Here is a 27,376-nt window from a genome sequence, read left to right as displayed (position 1 = left end):
TCTGGCTACTGCACCTCTTGAGCGCTACCGCCACTTCGTGGCAAACGAGAATCTTAGCAAGAGCGCATAGTCTCTCTGGCGGCGTCCTGTTCAGTGCTACGCTCACCATTGATTTTGGATACATACAACTGAATCATTTCCAACCTCGTCATTCCCTGTTCTAGCTCCACCAGTCTGGATTTAGATAAACTTGTTTGGATTTGAAAACAGGAAATGAATGAGCGTCTCTATTTGGCATGCTAGATAAATAACTTAGTACTCAATACGGTTGTTCTTTTGGCTTAGAGAAAAACACTGGATTTCTTCCCATGCGCATTTGCAGATACAGTGCAGCACACGGTTGAAGTTCCCAGGGCTCATTAAGTTTGCAACTCCTGTGGTCATACTAATCGCCCGTGATGCATGTGGGAAATGTAGAGAAATGCACGCAACAAGCGGACGCGCCACAAGTGCCTCTGTTTCGCGCTAGTGACCAGCATTTCTGAGATAGAGTTGGCGTCGTAGACAGGTAAGATACAATGTATCTGGCCAGACGACTTCAGGCGGACATCCCGGGTCCAGAAAGTAAAAGTCCTGCCATATATTATTTCTACCTGCGCACTTGTGATATCACTAATCTGATCTACCTGGCTGCTAATTAGGATGAGCTGGTTTACTAAATGGTTAGATCAAATGTTTGGCAGGATTTTTACTTTCTAAACCCGGGATGTCTGCCCCTGGATGACTGCTATTACATTTTGGAGTTTGTTTAGAAAATGGTTCTGGGCAGGATAAAAACACTGTCAGATATGTTTCAGTAATTTAATTTTGCTCTGAGAACGTAATGTTTGTTGAGTATGGTTTGTAGATATAACAAATAATAATAATAATAATAATAATAAAAACAATAAAAACATAAGTATGGGTATGGTAACAATTAATTCCGTTTATTTTCTAAAGGGTCTATGTGGAAAAAATGGCCTTACTTGATGGATCTGCGTTCAATAATACCACAGACACAGGGATGGAGAACCGCACCATCATGCCATATTATCGACACTCAGCTGCTATGGCCATGAGTTACATTCTGTCCTACGTTGTTGTGCTTCTTCTATGTGTTGGCGGCAACGGACTCGTCTGTTTTGTCGTACTGCGCAACCGCAACATGCGCTCCGTGACAAACCTGTTCATTTTAAACTTGGCCATCAGCGATCTACTCGTAGGAGTATTCTGTGTGCCTACCACATTGATTGACAGCTTGATATCAGGTGAGCACTTGGCCAATTTCTCTGTCACCAATTTGTCGCCTTGAGAACTAAGTTTGAGTAAAATCCATCAATCAAGCGCCTTTCATATACAAACTGTAATACAAGGTCCTTAACATGAATAGACATGAAAAATGCTTAAAAGATGTTAGAAATGCCTGAAACAAATAAGATAAAAGTAAGGGAAAAAACCGTATTGTGATGTGGTGCCCTGACAAAGCTGCTGTTTAAGTGTCCGTTTCCACACGCAGGTTGGCCATTTGACCAGATGACGTGCACCATGAGTAATCTGGTTCAGGGGATGTCTGTCTCAGCCTCTGTGTTCACGTTGGTGGCTATAGCAGTAGACAGGTTTGATTTATTTTATTTTATCTCAGCACGACAAGCACTGCACACTGACAACAGAAACACTACCTGCAGCCTATTACAAAATGCATGCATCTAATGTCACAGGTCCATGTTTTCTAAAGGTATTTTGAGAAGGCTGTTGTTTGCATACATACAGTATAGCTATGGTATGCATTGTGTAATGTACTTTTCAGTCCATATGATATGCAGACAGTGTGTGTTAACAAGATAAATAGATCAAAACCTCTCCACTTTTGTAATGTCCATGCTTCAGGGGTGCACAGCCTGTCTGTTTTAATTGAACAATCCTTTAATGAAAACACCAAAAAGTCTAAAAAGGTTGCATTGGAGCCTTTAGAAAGCGTTTTAATTAATTTTGGAATTAAAGGTGCCACAGTTTTTCTGAAGTGCAAATGAATGTGTGAAATGTTGCCTGATACCAGAGATGTGACTCAAATAACATTAAAATGCAGTTATGCAAATTCTGAGAGGAAAGGGTTTTAAGTCATAATTCGTGACAAAATACATTATGTAGCTTCAATGATCACATGCGGGCTTGCACAGATGGGCCTACATGCGCTACAGGCTTCATTTAGCACTTCCCACGAGACTCTCCCTCTTCTGCTTCCCTTAACTCTACTAGAACTGTACTCTTGCTTCCCTTAACTCTACTAGAACTGTACTCTTGCTTCCCTTAACTCTACTAGAACTGTACTCTTGCTTCCCTTAACTCTACTAGAGTCCTAATTGCTGCACTAACATGTCCTGATTCTATGCGAGTAGTCCTAATTGCTGCACTAACATGTCCTGATTCTATGCGAGTAGTCCTGATTTTATGCGAGTAGTCCTGATTTTATGCGAGTAGTCCTAATTGCTGCACTAACATGTCCTGATTCTATGCGAGTAGTCCTGATTGCTGCACTAACATGTCCTGATTCTATGCGAGTAGTCCTGATTCTATGCGAGTAGTCCTGATAGCTGCACTAACATGTCCTGATTCTATGCGAGTAGTCCTGATAGCTGCACTAACATGTCCTGATTCTATGCGAGTAGTCCTGATTCTATGCGAGTAGTCCTGATTTTATGCGAGTAGTCCTGATTGCTGCACTAACATGTCCTGATTCTATGCGAGTAGTCCTGATTGCTGCACTAACATGTCCTGATTCTATGCGAGTAGTCCTGATTTTATGCGAGTAGTCCTGATTGCTGCACTAACATGTCCTGATTCTATGCGAGTAGTCCTGATTCTATGCGAGTAGTCCTGATTGCTGCACTAACATGTCCTGATTCTATGCGAGTAGTCCTGATTCTATGCGAGTAGTCCTGATTGCTGCACTAACATGTCCTGGTTCTATGCGAGTAGTCCTGATTCTATGCGAGTAGTCCTGATAGCTGCACTAACATGTCCTGATTCTATGCGAGTAGTCCTGATAGCTGCACTAACATGTCCTGATTCTATGCGAGTAGTCCTGATAGCTGCACTAACATGTCCTGATTCTATGCGAGTAGTCCTGATTCTATGCGAGTAGTCCTGATTCTATGCGAGTAGTCCTGATTGCTGCACTAACATGTCCTGATTCTATGCGAGTAGTCCTGATTGCTGCACTAACATGTCCTGATTCTATGCGAGTAGTCCTGATTGCTGCACTAACATGTCCTGATTCTATGCGAGTAGTCCTGATTCTATGCGAGTAGTCCTGATTCTATGCGAGTAGTCCTGATTGCTGCACTAACATGTCCTGATTCTATGCGAGTAGTCCTGATTCTATGCGAGTAGTCCTGATTCTATGCGAGTAGTCCTGATTCTATGCGAGTAGTCCTGATTGCTGCACTAACATGTCCTGATTCTATGCGAGTAGTCCTGATTGCTGCACTAACATGTCCTGATTCTATGCGAGTAGTCCTGATTGCTGCACTAACATGTCCTGATTCTATGCGAGTAGTCCTGATTGCTGCACTAACATGTCCTGATTCTATGCGAGTAGTCCTGATTCTATGCGAGTAGTCCTGATTTTATGCGAGTAGTCCTGATTGCTGCACTAACATGTCCTGATTCTATGCGAGTAGTCCTGATAGCTGCACTAACATGTCCTGGTCACACTGCATCTTGATTGTTCTCTTTATTAGAAAGTCACTTTTGATAAAAGCCACGTCAGACTAAATGTAAATGTGAACTGTTGGACTGTCGACTCTCATAGCTACTGATGGCCACCGCTGGCATGAGGACCCTGTGAAGGTGAGCTACATGTATAGTACCTTTCTTTACCATTTTGATTGTGGTATTGCTTTTAAACAATAAATGGATAGATATATACTATTATTCATTCCGAGAAAAATCCTTCCTCTACATTTGACCCATCCGTGGTTAGTGAACACACACACACAAACACACACACACACACACAGAGCAGTGAACACATTGAGCACTCACAAACACTCGGAGCAGTGGGCAGCTGTTGCTACGGCGCCTGGAGAGCAGTGCCTCACCTCAGCGGTGGAAGTGGAGAGCTGTGGCCAATCACTGCCCACACACATTATTCCCGCAGTTTGGGGATTGAAGTGGCCACTCTTCGTTCATCAATCTGATTCCCTAACTAGGCCAACAATTGCCCTTTGAGTTGTTTAGTAGTGTGGTGGTTGTTATCTGACGATGGCGCACTCTGAGTTGTTTAGTAGTGTGGTTGTTGTTATCTGACGATGGCACACTCTGAGTTGTTTAGTAGTGTGGTGGTTGTTATCTGACGATGGCGCACTCTGAGTTGTTTAGTAGTGTGGTGGTTGTTATCTGACGATGGCGCACTCTGAGTTGTTTAGTAGTGTGGTTGTTATTATCTGATGATGGCGCACTCTGAGTTGTTTAGTAGTGTGGTGGTTGTTTATGCTGTTGTGGGAAGTGCATCTGCAGTTTTGGAGTGTTACAAATGTAGCCAGTTAAATTTTAGAGTTGAAAGTTAAGTTAGAGCCAGTTAAATTAGAATTACCACCTGCATCCAAAAGGCCTACACTCTTAAAACAAATGTGTTGAAAACAACACAACTTGCGTTGTTTTTAACACATCTTTGTGTCCAGACAGGAGCAACACAGTTTGTGTTGTTTCATTTTTTTTATTTGTTACACAATATGTGTTAAAAATAAGACAACTTACTTTCAAAATGACACAACTTGCATTGTTTTTAACACATCTCTGTGTCCAGATAGGGACAACACATTGGTTTTAAGAGTGTACATGGTCAGATTAACTGGGGGTTGATTTCATGTCCCTGCTGTGAGACTGACTGTAGGACTTTAACAGTTTGCTTATGGGCTTGGAGCACATGGCACTATAGGTGAACAAATTAGACACAAAAGAATGTAGAAATCAAAGTACAGGCAGGGAAGACAGAACAAGACTGGACAAGACTCTTACAAGGACAGCGCTCTCTGGACAGTAGGGATCCCTAGATGTGTCACCATAGCACCACCTAGAGGTGATCTTTGTGAAGGCATGTGGCCTTCAGGTTGTTTTAAAGGCAAAGATAGTTTGAGTATATACATTAAGACTGTTGCCATGGAGCCAACTATAGCGAGGGGGGGAGGGGGGGGTCAAAAAATGTGAGAGGGGAAAAAAATCAGTTCCTACCATCTACTGCTATCAACCATGTCCTTGCTGAAGAGAAGTGTTAAGCTAAGTGGTATGGCATTAAATGACTCCTCAGCAACTGATGGTAACATGAACGGATCTTAACTTTACGCAATGGACTGTTGGCTAATACATACAGAATGTATTCTAGTTAAATTTAGTTTGGGATTACATCTGCAAGTGGGGCTATTGTAGCATAACAATTTTTGTCTTTATATGTGTGTGTGTGTGTGTGTGGGGGGGGGGGGGGGTATTGTATTGCCTGCCAATACTAATCTTCATACATGATATTACCTAAGATTGCACTCAGTAAACATTACAAAGTGCTGCTTCGCCGTGATGTTGTAGTCTAGTTTCTTCTAAAAACATTAACTTTCTTCCGCAGTGTTTCCTCTTCATTTTGTACCGGTGGCCACTGCTTCAGAATGAGGACAGGTGCATTGTACCGGTGGCCACTGCTTCAGAATGAGGACAGGTGCATTGTACCGGTGGCCACTGCTTCAGAATGAGGACAGGTGCATTGTACAGGTGGCCACTGCTTCAGAATGAAGACAGGTGCATTGTACAGGTGCATCAGGCTAATACGTGTCCTTTACTGGTGCTCATTTCAGTTTATAAGTAAATAGCAATACCAATCAGGCCTACCTGTGGAATTGTATTCCATAAACACTGTTTTTATATAAACACTACGAAACATAACCCCTTAATTTCACCCCCTATAAATGCCTTACTTTTGACCTTAAAACCCTTCTTTAATTAAGTAGTTTTTAAGTAGAAATGTTTAAGGGTCGATTAAGGAGAAAAGCCTATAGCAGATCCAACTCAAAGGGAACTTCAGAGTATTTTCAATAGGCCTATAGTAGGCCGATGTTTTCTCGCAACAATAGCGAACGTGAGACTTGACAGAGACCACTCTTCCAGTCCCCTTTTAGTTAAATGATGAATTTGTGCGTAGTACCGGTGTCATTCATTTCTTTCACATGTATTAGAACATAAATAAATGCATTCATAGTCTACTGTAGTAATGTCAGAAATTAGCCTGTCTATAGGCCTCTTAGAAATCATGTTAGATGCGCACTCAATGTGAATGCGCGATTTGATGCAGGCAAAAATTACCGACTGGTAGGTTAAATGACCAGTGGGGGGGGGGGGGGGGGGGGGTAAACGTTTAGTATACACTTCCAGTGATACCCTACAGTTAAAGTGAATTGCAGACTATAGCCTAACCAAAGAAAGCAAAGGAGATGATTTGCACCTCTGGTCACCAAATAAAGGACTGGCCTGCCCCCACTGCTACAAAAACAACTCTAGCAGAGACACACTGTGTGATATTCTGAAACACTGTTTAGATCCAGATATACAGTATAGGGCTGCTGATTTGGGCGTGAAGAATGAAACAAGTCCACAACAGTTAGGAATGGTAGCAGCCTAATGGGCAGCTGATTATAAAGACGGTGTATTTAAAAAAGACAAGATAGTAAGAGAAGTAGAGTGAGAAATACTTGCTTTTACCCGATTCCCTCTCTCTTAAAAAGAAAATCTATTACATGTTCTTAACATGAACTAACCTAATGCACAGTGAATTTATTCATTTAAATCTGTATGATCTGAACTTTTATACAGGCTAGCAGCTATCTCTCGCTATGGTTGTTTTTCACACTGTTGTGGGAAGTGTATCTGCCTTTGATCCTTTGGTCTTGTAAGTCGCTTTGGATAAAAGCGCCAGCCAAATGCATAATTAAGGTCTTTACATAAACTTATCTGCACATGGGTGTCAGCTTACATAACCATGTGTTTTCTCTCCAGGTTCATCGGTATCGTGTCCCCCTTCATAACCATGTGTTTTCTCTCTCCAGGTTCACCTGTATCGTGTCCCCCTTCATAACCATGTGTTTTCTCTCTCCAGGTTCACCGGTATCGTGTACCCCTTCAGACACCGGACGCGTCCCGTCACCGCACTGTTCGCCATCCTCTTCATCTGGCTGCTGGCCTTCGCGGTGATCTTCCCGTCGGCCGCCACGCTGACCGTGGAGCACTACGACAACGCCTACGTGGAGCAGGGCAACCGCACCTACCCGCTGCTGGTGTGCTACGAGGACTGGCCGCGGCCGGAGATGCGCCGCGTCTACACCACAGTCATCTTCGTGCACGTGTACCTGGCGCCGCTGCTGCTCATCAGCGCCATGTACGGCTGCATCGCCGCCAAGCTCTCCACTAAGCTGCGGCAGACGGGCCTGGCCGAGACGCGGCTCATGCGCTCGCAACGCCGCGCCAAGGTCATCAAGATGCTCATCGTGGTGGCGCTGCTCTTCATGCTGTCCTGGCTGCCGCTGTGGACGCTCTGGCTGCTGGCGGACTATCGGGACTTGGACCCGCAGCAGATCGACCTCCTCAGCAACTACCTTTTCCCCGTGGCGCACTGGCTGGCCTTCGTCAACAGCGGCATCAACCCCATCATCTACGGGTTCTTCAACGAGAACTTCCGCCGCGGGTTCCAGGCCGCCATGGCGTGCCGCTCCTGCACCACGCTGGGCGTGATCGTGCACCCCCTGCGCTTCATCATGCCGCCGCCCAACAAGGTGTCGCACGAGGACTCGGCGCCCGCGCCTGCGCCCGTACAGCAGCCACCGCCGCCACCGGTGATGTGCGGGTGGAAGAATGGACGCTATGCCACCCGAGCCCCTCCCCAGGGCATCCAGCTGCAAGAGATCAACAGGCTGGGGCTCAACAACCGCGTGATGGGCGCGTGGGTGGAGTGACAGCACTGAGACGCGTCACTCCCTCCTGAAGTGATTTCAGAGAAAATTAAAAAATGAGCAAATCAATGTGATGTGGACGTGCAGCCCTTTACTGTTTGGTCAGCATTTCAGGATTGTGGTTAACGGCCTTGAGAACTATATAATTTATTTATTAACTGTTTTATTTATTAATTTGTTTGTTTGTTTGTTTATTTTATTTACCTTCATTTTAAATGTCTGTTTTTGAATTTGAATCAGCCATCTAAATGATTGACATGTGGAATATGATAGTGGAAAGGCTGTAGTTATGGTTATAGTTTTTGGCAGATGAAAATCATCATTATAACAAAAAACAATAATTTATAAACGGTGACTGTAAGGTAAATTAATTAGTTAGATAGAAGGTTAAGATTTAATTGTTTGCAGACATTTGGGTGCAACTGGCCCAACACATCATGACATATTGTAAAAAAAGAGTATAACACCCTGAGACAACAAGACACCTGGAGAAAAAAGATCACCTGGAGAAAACAGATCACCTGATCACCTGGAGAAAACAGATCACCTGGAGGAAATAGAAATGAATGAAAATGCTGCTTTCCTTTAAACATTAATGCAAAGTTACTTTTACTTTTACGTCTGTGTAAAAGCCCTGGCAAGGGGCCTGCTGAGCTGCCGTTACTGCACTCGGCTGCCGTTACTGCACTCGACTGCTGAGCTGCTGCCGTTACTGCACTCGGCTGGTGAGCTGCCGTTACTGCACTCGGCTGCCGTTACTGCACTCAGCTGCTGAGCTGGCGTCTGTGGTGCATCTTCTGAGGCCCAGTAGTCGTGTCTGAGGACACCAGAACACAAAGCTGACAGCTTGTAATTATGAGAGGACTCAAAATCAGCACAACTAGCTTCATGCTAATGTGCTGTATACAGTGATCTTCTGACATGTCAGTTCTCAGTGGCCTGCACAGCTGGCTGAGCTGGCTAAACTACACCCCAGCATGGAGGTGATCCCAGTGCTTTGCAAGTACCCGGCAATGACTCCTTGCAAGCACCTGCAAAATTACTGTCATTACGCCATTGCAAAACCATCTACTTTCCTTATTTTCCATACCAGGACCCACAGTTAAAACCTTACATGAAATATACACAGATATAATAATAGTATCGCTAATTTCTATCTCAGCCAGACATGCTAAACCCACGTTCCCAATGTTTATTTATTCAGGCTCCCAAAACTCCCTTTGGTTGGATTCATGGGTGGCGTTAAAGTGGTAAAGAGGGTCCTATGGGACCCAGTGTACGGTGAAATCCTCAATAGCAGACTGTCACACTAACGTGACCATAATGTTGCAGAATTAAAGTTCTAAAAACGACCCATTGAGTCCATTGAATGTATAACGTGGAATTGGCAAATCTTACATGGTTGGTTTAAGTGGCCAGCGGTTTAAGTGTGTAGTGTGAGCCTATGTAGTCAAGCCCTATCCCTTTTCCACATGACGTATCAGTCACAGAACAGAAGAGCTGTGGAGGGGAGAGGGGAAGTGCTCAGTGGGCCTTTGCCAAAGGCTGCAGAGTCCTATCAGAATTGCCCCAAACACAGCATATTCCATGTTTACTGCCTACTGCCTGGTTTGAATGGACAAAAGAAGGGTTGAGCATTGGGTCAGTAAACCCTGGTCCAACTTCACTCTTTGATTTGAAATAAATTTGAGGTACAAAAAGACCATGAAACATGCAGAGATTAGTGTAGTAGCCTCAGAGATTACTGTAGTAGGCTCAAAGTAGTCCGCAGAAGCATCAGCTGACATCAGTGAGTGATCTCCTCAGGGGATCGTTCAGGCCTTTGCTTACAGTATGCCTATGTGAGGCCTATGCCTTTGATCCCAGAATTATTGATGTTCCTTGCCAGGGTGCCTAAAGGGACTGCTGTGCTCAGTTGTATCCAAGCCAAGCATTTCCATGGGTGCAGCCCCATTCAAATCAGGTATAGCCATATGATTACAGGTGCAGCCCCATTCAAATCAGGTATAGCCATATGATTACAGGTGCAGCCATATGATTATTTACATAATCTGCATCTGGAGACAGTCATTGTGAAGTGGATTAAATTAAGGCGGAAAAAAGCCCATCCAGGGAGCTAATTGAAATGGAGGGCAGAGTCTCTCACCAAGCGAAGCTCTTGTGCATGAACTATTGAGTGGCATGTGGAAGCATTGAGCTGGATCATCGATGTTTGTAGTCAAGGTCAAGGTCTTTCCTATCGTGTTAAAGCAATCCAATGTGTTTTGGCTACTGGGCTCCCCCTTTGTGCTTTACACATCTGCCTTAAATACCACTCATGGCTTGCACCCTTCCCCTGGACAAGGTGCATGAGGATTTGTTTACAAACGGGCAAGGATCATCTCCAAAGAGCCATGTTGACTGACAATATTATACAAGCTCATAAAAATAGTGAGCTAGTGCATAATTGCCATAGTAACGCAGGAAGGAAAAGCAAAGTTGGAAGGCTGGTTCTCTGTAGATGGGTAAGCTAGGACTGGAAAGGTGCACAATTCTCCCTATAATTTTGTTTACCATCAAAATAACTTCAAAGCTGTTATATTTAGATAAAACACTGTCATAGGATTCCTTTAAACTACAACATCGATTTTTGCTGGTTGTTACATTGGCTTAATGGCCTTACACCATACAATTTTCGAGCGATTTCACAGTCGGCGACTACATTTCTAAAGTTGGAATGAAATCATGAGATTTGATAATGGGAATGTGGTGCCAATCTTAGCGGTTTTAAGACAGTCCGAGTGACTCTTTTTCTTGCCGTTATGACAATATCAAACATGTTTTGAACAATATAAAAACAATAGTGACCTCTCTCCAACACCAAACAGGAAGGGGCAAAGTAGGCGACAGCTGTAGCCTATATGATTATTTGTTATTTTGTTTCTTATAAATTATTAGTTGGCTATTCCACATGACAGAACAACTGTATATCAGTTTGGGATGTCATACTTGAAACAATGTAGCCTGGAAATGACTCTTTCACAAAGTGAATAGAGTCTGGCAACTTCCAATTGGGAAACGTTTGCAACACTTGGTCCAGCCTTACCAATCACATTGATCAGAGATTCCTAATGTTCCTTCTTACTTCACCTAAACTTCACAAACTGACGATTAACAGCATCAACAGTCAAACAATGTATGTGGGTCAACCTTTGCTGTATACATTTCTAAATTTTTTGACATTTGCAGGTGTTGCTACTTCTGTTCATCACAATAAGTTTTGGTTTTGTCTTCACACGACCTCAACGTCATCATTCTCAGCCACTCCCTCTGTGCGCTGATTGGACAGGTAAAGATTGGCCGGAGAAAACCCGCGAATATACCGTAAACCCAGACGGCGTACTGAAGAAAAATAAAAATTGAGCGGAAGTATGTAGGAGGGCAGAACCAGGCTAGAAACAATGCTGCAGAAACACGAAAATATGACTTTGATATGAGTAGGCTATCATTTGAGTTCTAGTGCATTATGGGAAATAATTCAGAGACCCAACAAGATCCCTGGTCGTTGCAAAATCATAGTCTGTGACTTAAAAAACGCTTTGACTTGCCTTTAGATGTGAGAGGGTCTGAGACTAGTGGGCCTGTAGCACCCACACGTGACAAAAGAACTCCAACATTTTCCCATTTACATGCTGTGACTTATACAAACTTAGAACTATGTTCTCATTCAGGAAAAGCACTGATACTTCAGGGCGGTGGTAGTGTGTGGTTAAGGAGCTGGGCTAGCATGCAGTAGCCTGAAAGTTGTCGGTTCAATTCCCGGCTTCCACCATTGTGCTCTTGAGTAAGGCACTTAACCCCAAGTTGCTCCCGGGACAATGTAATCCCTTGTAATATAGTTGACATAGTATGTCAATTACATATTATGTAATCACTTTGGACAAAAATGTCTGCTAAATGTAATGTAATGTAATACTTGGGCGGAGTGATTTGCATGCAGTAGCAATGCTTCGCCTGAATGAAAATGTAGTTCCAAACATGTATATGCTTAGAAAATAGCTGTTGAAATTCGTATGTTGTAATTTTACTAGTCACAACATGTAAATACAACGTTTGAGTTATTTTGTCACTTTCGGGAGATTGTGTAGTGTGTGCTAGTAGTTTTGTTCTTTTTCTCACAGATGGATCTTCAGCTCAAGAGTGACTTAGATGTGGTCTCATTATTGTTTCAATCATGTGTCGATTTCATCACAGATATTTCAAATATATTCTAATTCCTTAGGATAAATAGTTTGAGACAAAAATGAGATTGGGACCTTATAATACTTTGTAAAAACACCATAAGACACCCAGGCTTGCCCTCACAATAACAGCCTTGAATGTTGTTGACATATAGGCCTACTACTTAAATGTACTTTGTGAAAGTGTGTGCCTCATCACCAAAGTCTTCTTGTGAGAGAAAATGAGGATTGATTTTGTTTTTTGTATTTACAAACAAAGCCTAATTTGTCACCCTTTTGAAATAATTCCTTCATTTGGTTCATATAGAAATCACACTTTTAATTTGATTGTTGTCTCTGAGATGTTCTTTCTGGTCGTGACATTCTGTAATGACTTAAACTGCTCAGGTGATGTCTCTGTGCTGTATTTTTCTTTGTGGTTCTCTGCAAGTTGTTTAATTGTTGCATCAAGCCAAAGGAATGTTTATTTTCTAAACTTACATTGTATGTGACTTTATCTACTAACTATGATCATGGTAACAAGTGCCTATAGCAAGTGCTGAGATTAGGCCTACCATGGGGAAAGGAATGCAGGGTATTCTTTAAAGAGGTTTGTTTTACCTTTCATCTGGCTTTTGTTTCTGGCTGGCTCCTCTCTGCACCTTGGAGTGTCTTTGTTTAAACTGCTGTTGTTGATGAAAATTGTGGCTCTTCAGAAGCAACCTGTTAACTGCAGACTAAAGCATTAAATTCAATTCTATTTTGTGTGCATTCATCTCTCATGGGAATCAATAGTCATTTAAAGGCCTGGATGAAAATAACTTTTAAAAAAACATGGTTTAGGCTACTTCAAATAGGTTACACTGGCTGCAAGAGAGATCAACAGGTTTTATTGCATTGGCAAGGTGTTCACCTTCTGCTCACAGACACCCATAGACTCCAGAACACGAGTCATTGCTATTCTCCCTCCTTACCAAAACAAAGAACATATGGTGGAGTCCTGTTCCTTGAAGGTAGGCTATTGCAGATAGGAGCTGACGGAAAATGAAAATTGAGCGGAAGTACGTAGGAGGGCAGAACCAGGCTAGAAACAATGCTGCAGAAACTCGAAAGTATGACTTTGATATGAGTAGGCTATCGTTTGAGTTCTAGTGCATGATGGGAAATCATTTAAAGGAATCTAGTTGCAGTATTGTAAATAGAGACCCTACAAGATCCCTAGTCGTTGCAAAATCATAGTCTGTGACTTAAAAAACGCTTTGCCTTTAGATGTGAGAGGGTCTGAGACTAGTGGGCCTGTAGCACCCACACGTGACAAAAGAACTCCAACATTTTCCCATTTACATGTTGTGACTTATACAAACTTAGAACTATGTTCTCATTCAGGAAAAGCACTGATACTTCAGGGTGGTGGTGGTTTTTGGACAAAAATGTCTGCTAAATGTAATGTAATGTAATATTTGGGTGGAGTGATTTGTATGCAAGTCCAGCAGCCATGGGGTCAGACCTGTTTTTTTTTTTAATCTTGTAGACTAGGGGTAGCTCTTTAAAGGGACACCAGGCAAGCTTGATGCTTTTTCTCTACGAAACTCCCCCTCGCTCGGACTGAAGCTCTTTTTTCCTTTTCTTTGCGTCTTCCGTCAAGGGTTTTCGCTGCTTCTTCGCTGGCTCTGCCATTATACACACGTTTGCAAAAATCGCTAGCGTTTCGTTAGCCTGCCTCTGTGCTGTATGCAGGATGTAAACTGATCCTGCTTCGGTCGGCGGGTACGATACACTGAACTTGCAAGCGGGATATTCTTCCTACAGGCAGTAGGGGCGGGCCAGAGAGTCTTCATTCGCCCTGTAATGACTCATTTAACAATATACCGACTTACGAAGATGCGTAATTAACACGAAAACGTTGCCTGGTGTCCCTTTATGATTTAGGAAGGTGCCCAGTAATATCACTTGAGCAATTTCATATTAGCCCTTTCTTGTTCAATGTGCTGAATATAAGGCGAGACTCTTCAGGTGAATAGGGTAAAAACTTTAACTAGCGGATATCACTATGAAACTTCCCCAGTTGATAACGTACATTAATATGAAAAAACAATATGTATTACAAGTTTTCTGTAATGTAATGTTTAAATATGAAAAAAGCCCAATGTGCCAAAATTATGAAAAACAAAATAGGAAATACCTCTAATTTCAAGATGAGTAGGCCTACTCATATCAAATGCAAATCAACTCAAATAAAATGTACTAAAATACAGTGATCTGTGTGATAATTATTCAGACAATCCGTCATGTATTCAAATTTGGACAATTTAACCCTTTTCTATATCAATTAATGCATTTCTGTATTTCAGATAACGCCAGTAATAGTCCGTGAGTCATGTGGTCAGACCTGGTTTTGTCAGTTATTTATTCATTTAATTTTGCTTAAACTTGTTGACTTGGGGTGACTCTTTAATATTTAGGAGGGTGCCCAGTGATATCCCTTGGGCAATTTCATATATTAACCCTTAAAGCCCTATGTGCCGAAATCATGAAAAAAATAGGAAATACCTCTAATTTCAAGGTAAGTACACACATCAAAAGCAAATCAACACAAATAAATTAAAACAGGTTGCTGTGTGATAGTTTTCAGACAATACTTCATGCATTCAAATTGGGAAAATGTAACCCTTATATGTCAAATAATGAATTCATAATTTCAGATATCTCCTGTAATAATTATGAATATGTACACATTTCCTCTAGTATTAGTTTTGGTCAGTTCTGGCAGATTTGTTCTTGAACATCCTACAGTACCTTAAAACATGCACAGGACATTGTGCATAGCACACCATTAACCTGGACACTGCATCTTAGAGCTACAAGGGGTTTCACTCTTGCAGCCACATCTGATCATCTCCAAAATGGAGTCTGGTGCAAGTTTGACATTTTCTGATAGACTGGTTGGGCTCAGTAGCAAATCAATGAATCCTTCTTCAAATGGCAGTTGAATTTCCAACTGAAGTAGCATTCCTCCGTTTCAGGCTCCATGACTGTGAACTCTGTACCAAACTAAAAACTCTCACTTTAATATCCAAGTATAAATACTATGTAAACTAGGGATGGGATTTAAATATTTCAGTTGAGTGGAATCAAAAATCAAGACTGGAATTTAAAAAAAAAATGGTTTTATTTAGTCAGATTGACCTGTGCGTATTATTAGGCCATAGTATTTCAATGCATGTCTACAGTATGAATCAATACTTAAAAATGAATATTCTTTTTTTGAATAAGTATAAGTATATGTACTCTTTTGATCCCGTGAGGGAAATTTGGTCTCTGCATTTATCCCAATCCATGAATTAGTGAAACACACTCAGCACACAGTGTGACTGTGTGAAGGACGAGGTTAGGCTCTGAGCATAGACTACTAATACGAAAAAGAATAAAAAAATTATATTTTATGCAAACTAGAACAGTAGTACAGAGCTAAAGTACATCAGCTAAAAGAGGGCAGTGCAGGCTAACAGTAGACTAGTTATCCCAGTCCGTGAATTAGTGAAACACACACAGCACACAGTGAGATGAAGCACACACTAACCCGGAGCAGTGAGCTGCCTGCTACAGCGGCGCTCGGGGAGCAGTTAGGGGTTAGGTGCCTTGCTCAAGGGCACTTCAGCCATGGATGTGGGCACGGGAGAGCAGTGCTCAACCACTTCCCCCACACATATTTTTCCTACTGGGTCAGGGATTGAACTGGCAACCCTTCGGTTACAAGCCCGAAGCCCTAACCAGTAGGCCACGGCTGCCACCTAAATCTGCACTTCAGAAGCACTTACATACACCAAATTTTCCAGTCTTAGACCGAACTATATTTAGATGGCTTCTACAGAGGGGTTTGTTGATATATATATATAGGAATATATATTATTCCTAGCCTGATTTATGACATTTTATTCCTAAGAACATGGCGAAAATAGTTTTTTTAAGGCTATTGGCAGTATTTTCTGATTTACTGAATAACTGAAAGAGATCCATAATCCCCTGTGTCAAAGACTTGTAATGCATTTTTTTCTTCATTAATTTAAGTAATCAACTGGGGAAGTTTCATAGTGATATCTGCTAGTTATTTTTTTTTACCCTATTCACCTGTAGTGCCTCGCCTTATATTCAGCACATTGAACAAGAAAGCCTTAATATCGAGAATTGCTCAAGGGATATCACCGGGCACCCTTTCTAATCTTATTGAGTTACCCCTTGGCAACAAGAAACAGCAAACAAAAAAACTTTAACCCACAAAACCAAGTTCACCTAAATTATGGCATTTGGCTGCCGGACTACAGTGTTTCGCCTGAATGAAAATGTAGTTCCAAGCATGTATATACTTACAAAATAGCTGTTGAAATTCGTATGCTGTAATTATACTAGTCACAACTGAGGATTTATTTTGTTTTTTGTATTTACAAACAAAGCCTAATCTGTCACCCTTTTGAAATAATTCCTTTATTTGGTTTATATAGAAATCACACTTTTAACCACATGGTGCACAATACAAATTTCAAGTTTTTGCCGGAAATTGCACTGTGCAATACTGTATTTATGAGGGCATTGTTCCCACCTCTTTTGGGGCCTACTATCAAATGTTGGACCTCTATAAAAAGCTGATTTGTCACCCTTTTGAAATAATTCCTTAATTTGGTTCATATAGAAATCACACTTTTAATTTGATTGTTGTCTCTGAGATGTTCTTTTCTTATATGGGATGTGACATTCTGTAATGACTTAAACTGCTCAGGTGATGTCTCTGTGCTGTATTTTTCTTTGTGGTTCTCTGCAAGTTGTTTAATTGTTGCATCAAGCCAAAGGAATGTGTTATTTTCTAAACTTACATTGTATGTGACTTTATCTACTAACTATGATCATGGTAACAAGTGCCTATAGCAAGTGCTGAGATTAGGCCTACCATGGGGAAAGGAATGCAGGGTATTCTTTAAAGAGGTTTGTTTTACCTTTCATCTGGCTTTTGTTTCTGGCTGGCTCCTCTCTGCACCTTGGAGTGTCTTTGTTTAAACTGCTGTTGTTGATGAAAATTGTGTCTCTTCAGAAGCAACCTGTTAACTGCAGACTAAAGCATTAAATTCAATTCTATTTTGTGTGCATTCATCTCGCATGAGAATCAATAGTCATTTAAAGGCCTGGATGAAAATAACTTTAAAAAAAAACATGGTTTAGGCTACTTCAAATAGGTTACACTGGCTGCAAGAGAGAACAACAGGTTTTATTGCATTGGCAAGGTGTTCACCTTCTGCTCACAGACACCCATAGACTCCAGAACACGAGTCATTGCTATTCTCCCTCCTTACCAAAACAAAGAACATATGGTGGAGTCCTGTTCCTTGAAGTTAGGCTATTGCATTTAGTTTGTAGCCACCACTACCAGTTTTGACCAAATCGGCCTGCAGGGTATTGGTCCCACGTAATCCAGGCACCATGCGGTAGCTGCTCACTACTCTCATGATTCCAAACACCGGCGTGTTGCCTGATGTTGTCTAGTCTACTTCGCTCGGATGTAACCACTTTATTGTCGGCAACATTACTAAGGCAAACTTTTTCATAGGGAATACCGGGTGTAGGCCTATATGTTCCATAATTAATGCGCTCGACCTTCGCTCTGCTAAGTTTGTATGCTCTGTTGTTGGCCCGAGTCCCGGGTATGTGAGCGAATCACCGCCTCCGAATAAAGATAAAGAGGCAACGCTCAGTTGTAAAACCCGCCCTCCCCAGAGTTCCCATTCCTGCTAAGTCCTCCCCCAATTCCACTTCTCCGTTGCCTGAGAAATGTTAGTTTGACACATCCACTCACCCCATCCCAGAAGTATGGGTCTGCTAAGGAGGTGGTCAATTCTGCTATCAAGTCTTCCTGTGTTACTGACGATTGCACTGGAGGTGGAGACGAGTTACTCTGTTGACCCCGCAGAAACAGCAAACACAATCAACTACAAGGACCCATGCAAAGCTGGTAATGTTAACTCATCATCCTCATCGTTGTGTCTCTCAAAAGACATCCCACACAAATTTACGCGTTTTTTCGTCCTCCTGTTTAGTGTCGTGCATCTTCCTCCATCAACAGGTTGATGTCGGACACAGGATTTGGATAGGCTATGTTGAAAAGCCATTTCAACTGTGGCAGTCGGAGTACAATTTCATAGCAACAGGTTTCTGAAACTTGCCACGTACGTAAAGCAGCGTAAAATATTGTTGCCATGCGTATAAACCATCTTAAGAGACGTCGTTGTCTACCCAAACACCTCAACAGTTGAAAACTCTCGACCACACATGCTGTGAACCTCAGGCGTGCCTATTGTATGGGACAGACAACTGGCAAATGTATAGACACTGGAAATAAAAGAGGGCTTTGTTCAACTCAAACGATCTGATTCATAAATGTCTTTTGACGCTATTGTTCGATTTTGGCAATGTGCCGGTGAAATAACTTCTTAGATGTCCACAACGTTATGCCTTTGTAGGCTAGGCTATACTGACGACGTTTCCAAAGCACATCATAATAATCTTAATCTAAATCTTAATTTGTCTATTTGGTGTCGCCACCCATCAACTCCTCGGCACTGTTTTGAATGGACAGTAATTCTACAATAGCAAAAACACTTCCAGATTTGTCAGACTTGAGGGATGTCTTTTGTCATTATTAAATGTCAATGTTGTGATTTCAGTAGAATATCAAAATGAGGAGACCATCTGTCTTTTTGATATTTTATGTTTTAATATATTTTTTAAATAACACTAAACATATTCATCCCACTGTAGCAAGACGCACAATTGTCGGATTTGTGTAGTGTGTGTGTGTGTGTCTTTCAAGGAAGAGGCATTGCGCCTTCGCAGGTCCCCACGGGTAAGATTTTTTTCTCTTTTTAATCTTCGCCTCCTACTGCGGGCATGCACAGTAGTCAGCAGAGGCCTCATTCCTCCGGCTCACTCGGCGAGGCGTTATTGAGGCCGTATCAAATAAAAAAACAGTGGGGAGCCTCTGAAGTGACGCTGGCGATGATGTGCGCGCAGGTGGGGACTAGATTTACAGCGTCCCGGTGGCGCACTATCAAAGCCCTGCTGCCGCGCGACCGCGTCGTTTCGACGTGATGAATAGCAACGCAACGTTCTATCCCGACAGTTCTCCCCATCGCAGAGTAATTACCAGCGGAGGTTGTATCTTAAGCCTGCTTCACAGGCCCACGTTTCAACCTAAACAGTCGGCAGGCAGGCATCTGCTTTCAGTATGAGTAGTAGGCCTACTGGTGTTAATTAGTACCGGCTGACCGGTGACAAGGGTCAGTTGTGATCCAGGGTCATCAATGCCTAATGCCTAAGGTACTTAAGGATCTTACATAAATAAAATAAAATAAAAAAAAATCCTAAAACACCAGGTAGGCCAATGATTCTCCTAGAAGATGCATGACTGTTTAAGCCCAAATGCCGGGCTTCCTGTGGAGATAGATCGGATTTTGTTCATGTGTAACCACCCTCTGAAGAGAATGAAAAACAAACAGTAGTGATTTCGAAATCCACAGGGGGGTTCTTGCTTCTTTTCCTGATATGTGATTACCGCCTGATTGGTCTTGTCTTGTGTGCCCGATCTTGAATTTGCCCGTGGGGATCAATAAAGTATCTTTCTATCTATCTATCTATCTATCTATCTATTAGCCTTGTCTCGTCTTCACTGCTTGCTGGGAGTCAGCATCCTCAATGGTGTTCCTTCATCTCATGCCATCTTCAGCACACAGGCTGATACAGTAGGCAAAGTCGATTGCATCCAGACATGAATTGATAAGATTTTTTTCTACAGGGTGAATGTGTGAATGAGAAATCTCCAGTATCATGATGTAATATTTTCCACCTCAGGAGTGAGAAGTTGAGCAATTCTGTGTTAGCACGCCAGATTGATCTTGGCTGGGTGCTGTGTCTGTGTGGATTATTTTAAACAGAAACAAGCGTGGGTTAAAAACATTTCAGAACGACTATAGACGCCTGGCTGCTTGCAGATCCTGGAAATGGATTCTGGTTCCATATTATTTAATTGATGATGTTTTTGTCCTAAGGCCTTCTCCAGATCAAAATATGATCAAAAATGCTGGCAGATCCTGAGAAGATCCAAGCCTTAGCCAACACTTAAAGCCTGCATCATTTTGAGACCTTTCATCTAGCTGTACTATAATTTATGATCTATTGTTTATTGCATAATTGATTCAGTAAAGATTCAAGGAGTTTCTTTTGGGAACCAACCTCCATGTAGTAAGTAATAGTGAAAGATAGCTATGTTTCTATGTGGCTATAGTCCTGTATAGTCTAATCCTGTATAGTTTTGAAGATGGCTAGATGGCCTTTTGTCAGGCTCACAACACAAGCTAAAACAGGACAGCACTGAGACACACAGGAGAATAACACAAGATGAGACAGGACAGCACTGAGACACACAGGAGAATAACACGAGATGAGACAGGACAGCACTGAGACACACAGGAGAATAACACGAGATGAGACAGGACAGCACTGAGACACACAGGAGAATAACACGAGATGAGACAGGACAGCACTGAGACACACAGGAGAGGTTTCCTCCGGTCGGTAGCCTGGACCACAGAGCTGCACCTGTAATCGATTTAGTGGTTTAAAATCTAAACAGCATTGTCCTGACCAAAATCGAGTGAGAATGAGAGGCTTTCCTATAAGCCGATGTTCCCCTCCTACTCTCCTGCCCTGTCCCTAATGACGGAGGCAGATGTAAGGACGGAGATCCTGCGGCGTGGAGAGCGGCTCCCTGCCGCCCTTCTGGCTCCCTGCCGCCCTTATGGCACTTTCTACTGCGGCTCCCTGGGCTCCAGCTCAGAGCTTCCTTGGTAATATAATTATGGAGTTTCTTCTCCCTCTCATCACAGCAGCTGGTTGTCTCTCTCTCTCTCTCTCTCTCTCTCTGTGATGTGTGTGTGTGTGTGTGTGTGTGTGTGTGTGTGTGTGTGTGTATGTGTGTGTGTTAAGGCCTTGTTGTATGGACAGTAGTCAGGCTTACTGCATACAGTATGCTGCTGTGGAATTATACTCTCCACAACCTAATTATACACCTGAACAAACTCTGTTACTTTTGGGAGACTGTAGCTTTGGATTTTGGGAGGGCAAGTGGACTGCAGCGACTCTCTGTGTTGTGAGGGGGCAGTTGTTTGAGCAAAGCCTCTGGTCATGAATTAGGGCAGAATGCTGAGTCATGAATTAGGCCAGAATGCTGACTCATGAATTAGACCAGAATGCTGACTCATGAATTAGGCCAGAATGCTGACTCATGAATTAGGCCAGAATGCTGACTTTATTCGCTCTGACCTTCACAGGTGCAAAAGGTTGAATAACAGTGTTTGAAAGCTTGAAATGTGATTAAAAATGGCTGAAACTAATTTGTTAAGCCTTGCATAATATGTTGATAGGCTGAGGGAAAAAAATCTAATCTCTGTAGCATTCTTTTTACAGTGAGTTATATCAAAACATTTGATAGATAGATAGATAATTTATTGATCCCCAAGGGGAAATTCAAACATTTCCAGAGTTTCAAATTTGACACTGTTCTCCTCATGCATTAGGTCTGTTTTGTAGTTTTGAATCCTTGGTGGTGGGGATGGTGATCTCAAAACTAGCACTATACATTGGGTAAAAATCGGAATATTTGGAACATGTTGAAAAGGTATTAAATCTTTATTTTGAAACTTTTGCAGAAGTACATTTGCATTTGCACTGGCGGCTATGAGTTGATGATCAGGTCCCTTGCCACAGGTGCACTAATCAAGCACCATGCAGTCTGCATTCATAATCTAGGTGCTTGATTTTATAAACCTGTGGCAAAGGACCTGATGAAACCATGAATATGATCATTTGTTATTCCATTTCTTATACATTATTAGTCGGCTATTCCACGTGACAGAACAAGTCTATATCGGTTAGGGATGTCACACATGAAACAATGCTGCAGAAACACAAAAATATGATTTTGATATAAGTAGGCTATCATTTCAGTTGCTGTTGATATCTATTGCACAATGCAAAATAATTTAAAGTAATCTAGTTGCAGTCTTGTAATTAGTGACCCTGCAAGATCCCAAGTCATTGCAAAATCATAGTCTGTGACTTAAAACTCTATGACTTGTGCTTAGATGTGAGAGGGTCTGAGACTGTAGACATTCAAGACTGTAGACATTTTTTTTTCCAAATCTTTGCAAAGTCTGTCAGTGTAAGGAGGGCTTTAGTGATATCAACAGCACAGATGCTCCCACAATGCTAGTTTTCTTCATAGTACAGGACATCATGGCATAAAGAGGACTTGGTTGATATTTACCTCCCCCACCACCACCTCTTCCCCTAGCTTGCACACAAGGTCACAAATAGATTCTAAAAAGTTGATACGTGAAACAGGTGCACAGGGAACATCTGAACTTAACATTTCCTTTCATTTCATTTATCAAGGTCGGAAAATGACTGCTGGTCGGATTCGAACCCAGGTCCTCGTGGGCAGGGGGACTGGCCATCTGGTCCCATTGGTCCCTGTGAGCTCTTGGTCCCGAATGTCAAGTCACTTTATTTATATAGCACATTTAAAAACAACAGGAGTTGACCCAAAGTGCTTTACATGGCAAAAGAGGTTGGGCAAAACAGTTAAAACATAGAAAAGGGCCCAGGGATACAGAGGTCTGACTAACGAAATGTATAAAATAAGTAAGAAGAAAAACAATATTACATGAGTAGAATTAGAAGTAGTACAATTTCAACAAAGATTAGATCAATAACATAGATACAATAAAATAAAATAAAATGGAGAAAACAGGTAAAATAGAGTAAACAGTAAAATAAAAATTCAAACAAAGTTAAAAGCAATAAATAAGTCAAATAAAAGATAAATAAAGTAAGTGGTATGTAAAATAGAGTAAAAACAGGTTTAAAAAAGAGTGAGCCATTTTAGCAGTGGGAAAAGGAGGACATACACACAAACACAGGGGGGTGGTAGTAACGGTTGTTAAAAGCGAGAAAAGGTACATTTTTAAATTACACTTACAACTGGCAAGAGCTTTAAAAACATGACATTTTCAAATCAATTCTGAATTTAACACAAAGCCAGTGCAGCTGAGCCAGGACTGGTGTGATGTGCTCTCTCTTTTTAGTACCAGTAAGCAATCTGGCCGCTGCATTCTGAACCATCTGTAATTTATGAATGTTGGATTGGGTCAGACCTGTGTATAAAATATTGCAATAATCGAGTCTGGAGGTAATTAAAGCATCTATATGAATTTCAAGATCATTCTGAGATAATAAAAAAAAAGACTTGAGATGAGCTATTACTCTAAGTTGATAAAAAACACTTCTGACCCCACTATTGATTTGTTTATTAAAATTTAGAGAGCTATCCAGCATGACACCAAGATTTCTAACCACGGAGTGTACATTGTTTGAGGAGGGGGGGGGGGGGGGAAATATGATTACTTCGGTTTTGCTGTCGTTGAGTTGTAAGAAATTGCAGTCCATCCAAGATTTAATGTCATTGAGGCAGCTATGCAGTTTGTTTAATAAACATGGGATCTGAGGAGCAACTGGGAGATAGATCTGGGTATCATCAGCGTAGCAGTGGTATTGGAGATAGATCTGGGTATCATCAGCGTAGCAGATCTGGGTATCATCAGCATAGCAGTGGTATTGGAGACAGATCTGGGTATCATCAGCGTAGCAGATCTGGGTATCATCAGCATAGCAGTGGTATTGGAGATAGATCTGGGTATCATCAACGTAGCAGATCTGGGTATCATCAGCGTAACAGTGGAATTGGATACCATATTTATCAAAGATGGAACTGAGGGGCAACATGTATAGAGAGAAGAGGAGGGGGCCAAGGATTGAACTTTGGGGGACCCCACATTTCATAGCAGATGAAGATGAATGATTTCCCAATTTAACTGAAAAAGTCCTGTCTTTGAGGTATGAGGTGAACCAGGTTAGTACAGTGCCCTGCAGACCAACTCTATGTTCCAGCCTGCGCAGCAAGATATCATGGTCAATGGTGTCAAATGCAGCACTAAGATCTAATAAAACTAAAATGGCGCAGGAACCAGAGTCAGTGCAGAGCAGAATGTCGTTGTACACTTTCAGTAGGGCAGATTCAGTGCTGTGGAGCTTTACAACCAGATGGGCCCTTGGTCCCTGTGGGTTCTTCTATTTTTAATGGCATGTGGCATCCTTTTGACCCGATTTTTTTTGTTCGTCTATTTAGCCTACGATTGTGAGCTAATCATTTGTGATGCATACTTACTTTAACAATGTAAATGGAATATGTGTGAGTGTGTGTGTGCTTGGGTTTATGTGTGTGTGTGTGTGTGTATTCTGAGTGTGCTGTGTCCACGAGGCCCTTCACGTCTTGTCCTGTGCTCATTACCGCGCTGGAGAGCCGGGCGTCACCCAGCAGGACGTCTCTGAGAGGAGACGTGGGAAAGACCTGCGCACTGGGAATGTTCAACAACCATCTTATACACTCTCTGATCTCTCTCTCTCTCCCTCTCTCTGTGAATGAGTGAGTGTGTGTGTGTTTCTCTCTCTCTCTTTCTCTCTCTCTCTCTCTCTCTGTCTTTCTCTCTGAGTGAATGAGTGAGTGTGAGTGTGTGTGTGTCTCTCTTTCTCTCTCTCTGAGTGAATGAGTGTGTGTGTGTGTGTGTGTGTGTGTGTGTGTCTGTGTGTGTGCGTGCGTGCATGTGTGTGTGTGTGTGTCAGAGGCTTCTTGCATGGCTTAAAAGCCTCTTAAAGAAAGCTTAAAATGCCTTAAAAGTTAGGCCCGACAAGGCCCGAGCCCGACAGAAATCAGCCCGAGCCCGAGACTGACAGCTTTTTAAAAGCCTGAACCCGTTTACAGCCTGGCATTATTCAAATGTTCGCACACACGCAGCTCTTTTGCCTTTTGTCAAGAATGAGTCATTTATACATTTTTTAACATCATTTATTCATGACTAACGTAGGCTAGGCCACTTGGAAGTTGGAACAAAGAAATAAAATAGCCTAAGTCCTCTGTAACATCATAACATCTCAACACTCTGAAGTTTGCGGGAACCCTCCCATACGCAGCCCTGACATAGTTCTTGCGCCAGCTCTTCAAACCCCTCGCCATTTACGATATTAAAAGGCCTAATGTCTTTACAGCGAAAGCTGACACACTTGTTCTCTGTAATCATTTGTTTCACCTTTGCAGGGTTGGGTTTTGTTGCTGTAACAAACGATGTGATTGTAGGTTGATCCCGGGCGCTGGCAGGTGTGGACAAGCTTTGATCAACACGCCTTATCGGCGACGAATTCCCTATCGTTCTGCAGAATGTTGCATCCTTCGGATTTCACATAGGCTAACCCACTGGCTCTTTATTCTCATTATGCACATGCCAAAACTTTTCCACACCTCAGACTTTGCTTTCTTTGCCGGTTCAACTAAAACGTGATTGCCAGAGGCCAGCCTCCGTTTCACCTCCTCAGAGTCAGCATCCATTTTTGCATCATTCTCGCAGCTAATCGAAACGCATCACCTGACCACTCATTTAGCCTACCGCGCATGCCAGAGCGCAAGCCCAAGCCTGGCCCGAGCCCACGTGAAATGATAGAAATTAAGCCCGAACCCGTCAAATCCCGTCGGGTTCGGGCAAACGTCTTCAGCTCTAATACATGTACTGTACTTACAATATGTATTTCAAATGAAAAAATATATATTTTGCAATAAAATTTGTATCTTATTAGGTTGAGGAAAATGGCTTAGTATTTTGTATCAAAATATTTTATTTGCGTGTATTATATATCCTTGACGAAAGGTTAGCATTGAAATGGAAAGTTTACATGATATCATTTTAATAGTAAAATTGAAAACAGTTAAAAGGAAGCATGTTTGACGCAAATGTTCACCTCTGTTCAAAGACTGAAAGAACGCACCTGTCATTATGTCAACCACAATGCACTGATAGCTGAAAGAGAAACAGGAAGTGACAGCTGCCATCATAGGCCAATCATTGCAACTGCATTGCACGGTTTCTATGGTAGCCTCTATAGAATTGCCCATAGGCAAGGCAAGTTTGTCTAGATCAATTCATGTACATTGTCCTTTCAACGTCCAAGTCCATTTTTTCTTTTTATGTGGTTACAGTACATCCTCATAAGGACACACTTAAGAATGGTGAATGGGAAATGGACTGGATTTTGAGCTTTTCAACCGCTACGAGCACACTTTTCAAACTACGCTTATATACTATATGAGCAATCTCAAACTGATTTATATATACGCTTATATACTATATGAGCACTCTCAATCGGATTTATATATACGCTTATACTATATGAGCACTCTCAAACAGATTTACAATTTTATCCCTGAACTTCACCCACTCACCCACACAATCATACATTGATGGTGGAGGCTGGGACTGTGTACCCATCTCAGAGCGAAAGAGCACAACAATTACAGTAATGAGGGGCATGATGCTAATGGCTCGGTGTGTGTGTGTGTGTCTGTGTGTCTGTGTGTGTCCTCTTTTAGCTGCCTTTTTGGGTGACATTGCACTCGATGAAGAAGACCTGCGTATGTTTAGGGTGGAAGGTCGCCTGATGATCAACCATACTCAGTCAGGTAAGACACACGCACAGACACACACACACACATACACACATACGCACACACATCTGCCCCTGATTTGATCTTTGACCTCCAACATCAATTCACTTTGTCTTTGAGTCCATACAAACACTCATACCAAATTTCAGGCATGTATGTCAAGGCATTCTTCAGATATCGTGCTCAGAGTATTCATGGACTTGACCTTTGACTTTTGACCTTCAACATCAACTCACTTCATCTTTGAGTCCATACAAACACTTAATAATTATGCGCATATATATTAATAATGCGCAAAGCATGTGATATGCCTGTGACTTTTATTTTGACACACGGGAAACACTTAAACAGGATATGTAGTTCAGGATGAGCCAGATTGTATGCTAAGAAGCTGAGACATTTAGATTCACAGGTGACACCTGTGCCAGTGTTCTGATTAGCCCAGGAACTACGCTGACAGCTTAACGAGCGCAGCTGGCTTTAGGCCATTATGACATCACAGCCATTGAAGTCTATGGGGGAAAAATAGCTTTTTGACATTTTTAATCCCCTATTTCTCA

The 27,376-nt window shown here is 42.0% G+C and overlaps 2 protein-coding genes across 3 annotated transcripts in view; both read left to right on the top strand.

Moving 5' to 3' along the window:
- The first annotated feature begins 58 nt into the window (after window positions 1-58).
- npffr1l1 (neuropeptide FF receptor 1 like 1) lies at window positions 59-7,970 on the top strand. 2 transcript variants are annotated; one of them, XM_042058848.1, is made up of 4 exons: window positions 59-508; window positions 940-1,247; window positions 1,496-1,595; window positions 7,118-7,970. In XM_042058848.1, the coding sequence occupies exons 2-4, from the start codon at window positions 956-958 to the stop codon at window positions 7,968-7,970; spliced, it is 1,245 nt and encodes a 414-aa protein (XP_041914782.1). In that variant the 5' UTR covers window positions 59-508; window positions 940-955. The 2 variants fall into 2 exon arrangements, with proteins under 2 accessions (XP_041914782.1, XP_041914783.1); XM_042058849.1 differs by lacking the exon at window positions 59-508 and adding an exon at window positions 800-829.
- Window positions 7,971-18,014: 10,044 nt separating this feature from the next.
- The window catches only part of LOC121679806 (bone morphogenetic protein 1-like), a 69,061-nt gene continuing 59,699 nt past the window's right edge, over window positions 18,015-27,376 (top strand). Inside the window, exons 1-2 of the mRNA XM_042058840.1 lie at window positions 18,015-18,164; window positions 26,742-26,831. Of these exons, the coding sequence (XP_041914774.1) occupies window positions 18,023-18,164; window positions 26,742-26,831 (232 nt within the window). The 5' untranslated portion in view covers window positions 18,015-18,022. The remainder of the gene's footprint in view (window positions 18,165-26,741; window positions 26,832-27,376) is intronic.

This window comes from Alosa sapidissima, chromosome 13 (genome assembly GCF_018492685.1).
Source record: "Alosa sapidissima isolate fAloSap1 chromosome 13, fAloSap1.pri, whole genome shotgun sequence".
NCBI lineage: Eukaryota > Metazoa > Chordata > Actinopteri > Clupeiformes > Clupeidae > Alosa > Alosa sapidissima.
This window is presented reverse-complemented; position numbering and strand designations above follow the sequence as displayed.

What these genes read in the sequence shown, in the direction of transcription:
- npffr1l1 (XM_042058848.1), top strand. Translation starts at nt 956, where the DNA reads ATGGCCTTACTTGATGGATCTGCGTTCAATAATACCACAGACACAGGG. An exon ending in GATTGACAGCTTGATATCAG is followed by an intron (nt 1,248 to 1,495) that starts GTGAGCACTTGG and finishes TTCCACACGCAG; the next exon opens with GTTGGCCATTTGACCAGATG. An exon ending in GTGGCTATAGCAGTAGACAG is followed by an intron (nt 1,596 to 7,117) that starts GTTTGATTTATT and finishes TTCTCTCTCCAG; the next exon opens with GTTCACCGGTATCGTGTACC.